General features: G+C 39.2%; 1 protein-coding gene across 1 annotated transcript; it reads right to left on the bottom strand.

Annotated features, from left to right (window-relative positions):
* Positions 1-2815: 2815 nt before the first annotated feature.
* On the bottom strand, positions 2816-7587 carry CBG12107 (the record flags this gene model as incomplete). Its single annotated transcript, XM_045237017.1, has 6 exons — positions 2816-2842; positions 2970-3188; positions 3840-5032; positions 5730-6046; positions 6615-6847; positions 7444-7587. 6 exons carry the CDS (start codon positions 7585-7587, stop codon positions 2816-2818), a joined length of 2133 nt encoding a protein of 710 aa, XP_045094759.1.
* Positions 7588-8183: the final 596 nt, after the last annotated feature.

Genomic DNA, 8183 nt, shown 5'->3' with positions numbered 1-8183 from the left:
CTCCTCCACCGTAACTTTAAACTTTGAGCCCACTTCGATCCAATTTATCTCGGTTCTCGTAATAGATATTGAAACGCGGTTAATTGATAAAATATTTTTGATATTATGATTAACATTTTGTCAGTTGACCACTTTTTGATTTCTTTCACAGGAAATGAGATACATGGGCTTAAAGTTGACCGTTTAGAGCAAGGCAGTGCCACAGCCGGTCGCGGTCGGTTAACCGCGCGGGAACGTAGCTTTAAAAAAAGTATAACAAAAGAAAACGTATTTTTTCAAAAACTAATTAGTTTTCACTTCACACTTTTTATGGCACTAGTCGCGGCTTTCACATTAAAAGCCGCGGCGGGCCGTCATTTTGCACAGCCGAGTTTTGCGGTATATGATAATTCTAGTAGGAAAGTTTGAATACTTATAAAAGGTCTTTTGAAAAAGTTACCGTAAAACCTGTATTAGAAGGTCCTTCTATTTTTCGTGGGGTGTCTAGGGGGGCACTTCAATTAGAGGGGCCCTTCAATTAGAGGGAGCAATTGTATATTTCGTGAGTCGCTGAGAACGGAACTTCTATTGGCGTGACATCATATTTCAGTTAAAATTTTGTTTTTCTACTCAGAATCCACTACAATTCCTTCATAAAAAACAAAATTTCCAATGTTGTCAAATTAAAAAAAACAAGCTGGCACCTGATTTTGCGGGCGCCTTTCGCGCCGATTTACGAGGTTTTTAAACCCGATATTGTATCGAACAAAATCAATTTTTTTGAATTTAGTGGAATTTTTAGACTAAAATTCAGATTTCTTGGTAACATATTCGTCGCTAGAATTTCTCGAATTGTTTCAAATTGAAAATCCCAAGCTTAATTGCGAAAATCGATCAAACGAGACAAGCATCTGTACTAGAGCGACGGCATTCAAATTTTCAGGTTCCAGTTTTTTTTTTCAAAACTAGACGATGATTCAATCAAAACAACAAAAAATGGCTGAAAATCAAAGGCTATTTTTCGTGAGGCCTCTAGGGGGTGGGGGGGGGACACTTCAATTAGAGGGGCCCTTCTAATACAAGTTTTACGGTATGTGATAATATATCCCACGAACTGTCGTCACCTCCTTAACCTCTCACTTATAAATACACCAGTCCTTCTAGGCTCCGCCCACATTTCAGTACCCCGGGGCTTGCCACCCCCCTAATTATCCTAATCAGCTTATGACATCTTTGGCCTCGATGACATCGATATTTCTAGAATCCAATATTTTATGGAAATTTCTCTACGCGAAAAAATAGAAAATCCTTCTTTGTACATTTTCTGGTGGGTGTGGGGGAAAACAACAACGAAAAGCCTGTTTCTTCTTTAATGTATTCCAAAGAAAAAATGGAATCATGGGTATATGGTGTGTGCAAGAAAAAAGCAAGAAAATGAAGTCATCAGGATAATACGCCCTATTTTCTTTTTTTCTAGCTAAATAGAGAAGAAAAAATGGACCTCGAACTGGGGACATTTTGGGTATTCAGAGAGGATTTTAGCAGTTGCTGCTGGAACATTCGAGAAGGACAGCAATTCTTGGAACGAAAAATTTCGGACTGAATTCTTTTTGTTTGTTGGAGGTCAAATAGTACTTTTGGGAGTTTTGAAAAAAATAAGAATGATTTTTTCGGAAAAATGGGAACTGAATGAATTTCAGAAAATTCGAAAGCAGCGAAGGTTTAGAACTGGGACGTTCTAGGACTGTTTCGCTTCAGAAATGAAACGTTTAATAACGTTTTAGAACCATGAAGATTCAAAACCGCGACATTTGAGTACTGTGTCGTTCGAAAATCATGAAGATTTAGAACTTTGCTGTTTTTGAACTACGACTTTTTAGAACCGCGACGTTATAGAACAGGGATGTTTCAGAACCGCAACGTTTTAGAACTGTGTCGTTTTAGAACCATGAAGTTTTAGAACCGTGAAGTTTTAGAACCGTTATGTTTCCCAACCGCGACGTTATAGAACCGCGACATTTCAAAACCGCGATGTTTCAGAACCGCAACGTTTTAGAAGTGTGTCGATTTAGAACTGTGCCAATTCAAACTAGCGACGATTTAGAACTGCAACGATCCAGAACCGTGACGTTTTAGAACTGTGTCTCTTCAAAACCGGGGAAGTTTCAGAACTGCGACGTTTAAGAACCGCGACGTTATAGACCCCGGCGGTTTTAAATCTTAATCAGCGAAAATTCTCATGTTAGAAATCTGTAAAATTGAACTCGTTTTCCCGAATTTGGGAAAAATACAAAATTCGAAAAAATTGAAATTTTCAAAACAAAAACTTCTAAAAAACCAAAAAACCCACAAAAATTTCTGAAATTCGATATCTGTATTTTCTGTGTTGTGTATTCTTTTTTCGTTCCGTTTGGACCAAAAAAAAACATGATAGCACCATTTACTGACCAAAATAACATTAACAAAGTGGACAAAAAATTGAAAGAGATTTGGCATGAACAAAGTAGATTTAAAAAAAACAAAATGCGCTCTCGAACATTTTTATCAATGGAGCGCATTTGAATATTTAAAAATATATAATCACATAAATTAGGAAGACGGGAGGTGGGTGCAATTAAATATGAATTTAGGAAATTGAAAATTTTGAAATCTAAAAGTTTCAAAAAATTCTAAAAAATTAAAAAATATCACAGAATTTCAAAAAAAGGAGTGTAGAATGCATTAATGATGATGACATAGATTTTTACACGAAAAATTTCGAAAATTCAAAAAAAAAAATAGAAACTGAAAAAAAATGATGACGTGGCAATAGAATCAGATGACGTGGTGGCGCGGTTTAGGACTTGTTGAAGAATGATTTGAGCTGAAAAAAATTTTTTTTGAAAACGTTTTTTTCTTTACTCTGTGCTCATTTTTCATCGATTCTGGCTCATACTGGCTCCATTTTTCCCAAATTTTTTGGACCAAAAAACCTGGAAAAAATCACTCACACTTCCTCGACTCTTATTCGATTCTTTCTCCTGTTCTCTTTCTTTAACCAACGTCGCCAAATGCTCAGATAGATCACCGAGTTGGGTCTCGTAACTGCGTCGAACACTTTCCAGCTCATCTTCCAGACGGGCATTTCGATTTACTATTGATTCCATTTCAGTCAGAACTTCACGAAGATGCTCTTCTGATGACACTTCGTGACGGAGGAGTAGATCAAACTGAAAACGAGATAGTTCTAAAACGTCGCGGTTCTGAAAAGTCGCAGTCGGAAACTTTGTGGTTTTATAACGTAACGGGTTTAAAACGTCATGGTTCTGAAACGTCGTGATTCTAAAACGTAGCGGTTCTAAAGTGTCACGGTTCTGAAACGTCGTGTTTCGAGAAAGGCTTGGTTCTAAACGATACAGTTTTAAAACGTCATTATCCTAAAACTATTCAAAAACGTCGTGGTTCTAAAACGTCGTGGTTTTATAAAGCAACGGTTCTAAAACGACACGGTTCTAAAACGACACAGTTATGAAAAGTTGCAGTTCTAAAACATCATAGTTCTAACATATCGCATTTCTGAAACGTCACAGTTCGAAAATGTCTCGGTTCTGAAATGTCGCGGTTTCAAAATGTCGCGGTTCTAAAACGACACTTTTCTAAAATGTCACATTTCTAAAGCGTCGCGGTTCTAAAACGTCGCGGTTCTAAAACGACACAGTTCTAAAACCTTCAGGTTCTAAAATGTCACGGTTCTGAAACGTCGCGGTCTTCAAAGTTTCGGTTCTAAAATGTCGCGGTTCTAAAATATCGCGATTCTAAAATGTCGCGGTTCTGAAATGTCACGGTTCTGAAACGTCACAGTTCTAAAACGTCCTACCTACCTCAATCTCATAAAACCGCAAAGCCTTCTCCGCCTTCTTCACTCTTTGAATCCATTCGTCTCTCCGCTCCATTCCGATTTCCCAAACTTGATCGATATCCGATGGTTGGATTATCGATTTTTCCGGAATTTCTGAATTTTGCAGTTTCTCCAATTTTCGTTTCGTCAGCGATATGTCCACAAACATTTTGTCGCGCTCTTTTTGCAGTTCGTCGTTGCGAATTTGAAGGAGGCGGAGCTCCGATTCCAAGTGGGCGGAGTCAGAAAATTCGGCAAGCTTGGATTCAGAAGTCAAGGGAATTCTGAATTCAGATAGCTTCGACGTCGAAGTTTTCTGAATTTTCGATTCTGAAGAGACAGATGAAGTTTTTCGTGATTCGGCAATTTTGGATTCTGCTGATGTTGGGACGTCTAGATGTTCTGACGTCTTCTGAATCTCATCCGATGCATCCTTGAAGTCCTCATCGTCTTCTTCATCAAACGGATTCAAGGATTCCTTGACGTCTTTTGATTCTATGTATACCCTCTTTTCTTCTTCCTGTCGACCTTTGGCGTCTTCTAACTGCTGACGTCGTCTACACTCCTCCTCTTCCATTCCTTTCACCTTTCTCGCCCTCGCCGTCAACTTTGACGTCTCCACCGACGTCATCTGAAGTGCCTCCTCCAACGCAGAGCCCACACACCGCATCCGGCGAGTCGTCGTCGGGAGACGTGCCTCAAAAATCCACCGCTTCTTGAAGACATCCAACAGTTCAGAAGTGACAGCGTCTAACGCATCCAGGGATTCCAGGAGCCCTTCTGAAGACGACAGATGCTCAGTGACGTCTTCAAAGATTCCAAACATTCTCAGAATAAGTTCTTCCCACTCGTTATTCAATCTGGCCAACGGCGTCGTACACCACGTCACTCGATTCTCCTCTGACGTCATTTGTTTGACGAGCTCCGCGAGCATCTGTGAGCAATGTTTCGAAATCAGACGACATTTCGAAACGACTTCTGGAATGTGTTCCGTTGGATTGAATTCTGAATTTTGAATTATTGAATCCACAATTTCGACGAGAGCCGAGAAGAGACGGGCGGTTTGAGCGTATTCTGATGACAGTTTTTCCACGTGGCTTGGAAGACGTTCCAGTTTGATGTCGAATGGATAGATTTCGCAACGTTGTTGTAGAAGTGTGAAGACGTTAGTGAAGCCTGAAATTCAAACATTTTTTGAGCTAAAATAGTCAGAATTTTCAAAAATTCCAAAAATTCGAAAAATCCAAAATCCAAAAAGGTAATTACGAAACTTCAGATTTTAAGATTTATTTCGGTTCTGAAACGACGCGGTTCTAAAACGTCGCGGTTTTCAAACGTCACAGTTCTAAAGTGTCACGGTTCTGAAACGTCATGGTTCTAAAAGGTCGCTGTTCTAAAACGTCATAGTTCTAATATGTCGCATTTCTGAAACGTCACGGTTCTAAACTTTCGCGGTTCTGAGAAGTCGCGGTTCCAAAACGTCACGGTTCTGAAACATCACGGTTCTAAGCGGTTCTGTAACGTCATAGTTCTAAAGCGTCGCGGTTCTAAAACGTCGTTTTTTTAAACGTCGTGGTTCTAAAACGTCACGGTTCTAAAACGACACAGTTATGAAAGGTCGCAATTCTAAGCGGTTCTGAAACGTCATAGTTCTAAAATCTCGCGGTTCTAAAATTTCGTGGTTCCAAAACGTCGCGGTTCTAAAATGACGTGGTTCTGAAACGTCATAGTTCTGAGCGGTTTTGAAACGTCATAGCTCTTAAATCTCGCGGTTCTAAAACATCGTGGTTGCGAAACGTCACGGTTCTGAAATGTCACAGTTCTAAAATGTCGCGGTTCCAAAACGTCGCAATTTTCAAATTTCCCGCCTTACCCGAAAAAGTGCCTCGCGCCGCCTCTGCAACCATAATTCTCGCCTCTTCTTGTGATTCTGGCGGCTCGGGACTTCCGATATCCTCGACAACGACGTCTTCTGATTTTCTCATGTCATCCACGTCTTCAGGAGACCCCTCAACGTCTTCTTTCGGATTCTGAATCATTTTCGTGCGAATTCTCATTCGTTTCACTTCGTCCTCTAATTTCCGCATTTCTTTCGCCAATTTTTCAGACATTTCAGCCATTTCGACGGCGTGTTGACGCTCATTTTCAGCCAATTCTGAGACGAGACGTTCGTTTTGTTCCAGTTTTTGTCTGAAAATGAGCATTAAAATGTTGTGGCCTAAATTTTGCACGTTTGGATTTCTAGGCCACCAGTTGAAAATGGCCTAAAATGCTCAAACATGACCCTGGTGTGTTTTCGAGGTCATTTGGAAATGGTGGCCTAGAAACCCAAATTTGCAAAAGTTAGGCCACCACTTCAAAGAAACCTAGAAGAGACACCAGGGGTATCATAGTTCTAAGGTAGGGCATTTCTAAGTCATTTTAATGTGGTGGCTTAGAAAACCAAACTTGCAAAAGTTAGGCCACCACGTTAAAATGGCCTATAAATGCCCTAACATGACCTTGGTGCGTTTTCTAGCTCATCTGGAAAGGGTGGCCTAGAAAACTCAAATTGAAAAAGTTAGACCACCACTACTTCAAAATGAATTCGTCTCGAAACATATTTCGAAAAAACTTTCGAGAGCTTTCTCGAAGTCGAAAGGATACACTGTTTGTGACCTAGACAACACTAAGGCCTAGAAAAAACACCGTGGCCTAGAAAAACCATTATGGCCTAGAAACCTCGTGGCCTAGAAACCTAAAAAACTCATGTTCTTACTTCAATTCCTGCTCCAACAGCTCAATTCTCGCAGCATCCACGTGAGATTGAGAAGTGGGCGGAGCCTGTTTTGTGGTAGCTGGTTTTCTGGGAGTTGTAGTTTGTAGTGTGGTGGGCGGAGCGTCGAATTGAAAATTTTCAACGCGACGAACGAGTTGCTCGTTTCGAAACGTCAGCGATTCGTTTTCGGCTTGAAGTCGTCGAATGACGGCTTCTTTCGATTTCAGGTCTTCCTGGAATTTTTCGTTTTTTGAAAAATGGCTTGGCGGGAAATTTGAATTTTTGAATTCTCAGTCGAAGTCGCTTAAAAAGTAATGTATTTGAAGAAATGCTGGGGCTCTGTTCAAAAAAAGATTTGGCGGGAAATTTGAAAAATCGAGAAAGCCGAAATGTCGAGAAAAACATCTGAAACGATTTGAAAATTTAAAAATTTCAGTTCCTTTTCAAAAAAAACTTTGGCGGGAAATTTAAAAAATTGAGACAAAAGCCTTTTTTTCTCGCAATTTTTTTGTAATTATCGACTCAATTATAATCCAAAAATACAAAAAAATGTTTTTCGGCTCATTTTCCATCGATTTTTGTTAGTTTTGGCTCAATTTTCAGTCGAAAAATTGACTAAAAATTCTATAATTTCAGAACAAAATGCGAAAAAAAATCTGAAATCATTTAAAAATTCAAAATTTTCAGTAAAAAGGCGGCAAATTTGAAAAAATAAGACAACAATTTTTGCGATTTTTCAGCTCATGTTCCACCGATTTTCACTAATTTCGGCTCATTTTTCTTCACATTTTCGCTCTATCTGTCTGTCCGTGTATCCAGATGTCCCTACCGTAAGCTTATCCCCTCGTCCCCGCTCCTCCAGCACGCCTTCTCTCAAAACCTTTGCCTGTGCTCTCAATTTCGTGTATTCCGCCGCCAATCGCTGATAGCGAACATTGGCATCCGAGCTCAGCGACACCGATGACACTGACATTGTTTCGGCTGAAACCCCCTAAAAATGACTGAAAATTGGTCTGAAAAAAAGGGGAGAGGAGGAGAAAAGCAAGAAATCACATACTGACAATTACAGATTCTTCACGAAAAATCAGCATTACAAATTGGAGAAAAATGGGTCACAGTTTCATGAAAATCAACTATTTTAAAAATTTGGAATTTTTGAAAAAAAAATAAATTAAAGGGGGAGGGTAAAAATACAAGAGACCATAGTATGTGTGAATTGCGAAATCCAAATAGATTATGAGTCAGTTTTTTGCTGAAAATTTTTACACAGAAAAGTGATGGAGAAAATGAATAAAATGGTTAAATGAAATTACAAAAAAAAGGAAAAATAAATTTTAGAACTTTGAAAATCGATTTTTCTGTATTTTCAGATATTTGGAAAATCGATTTCGAGTTCTCAAATGACCCAGAAAATCGATTATTTCTCAATTATTTTTTTCAATAAATTAGTAGAAATACATTTAAAAAATTGTGGTTAATGGCGCGTCCAAAGTTCCCAAATCTGGGATTTCTGGGCCCAGAAAGTAGTCCAAAGTGACGATCAGATTCCCAAGATTACCAATTGGGCAA

Source organism: Caenorhabditis briggsae, assembly GCF_000004555.2.
Source record: "Caenorhabditis briggsae complete genome, chrV, whole genome shotgun sequence".
Classification (NCBI taxonomy): Eukaryota; Metazoa; Nematoda; class Chromadorea; order Rhabditida; family Rhabditidae; genus Caenorhabditis; species Caenorhabditis briggsae.
This window is presented reverse-complemented; position numbering and strand designations above follow the sequence as displayed.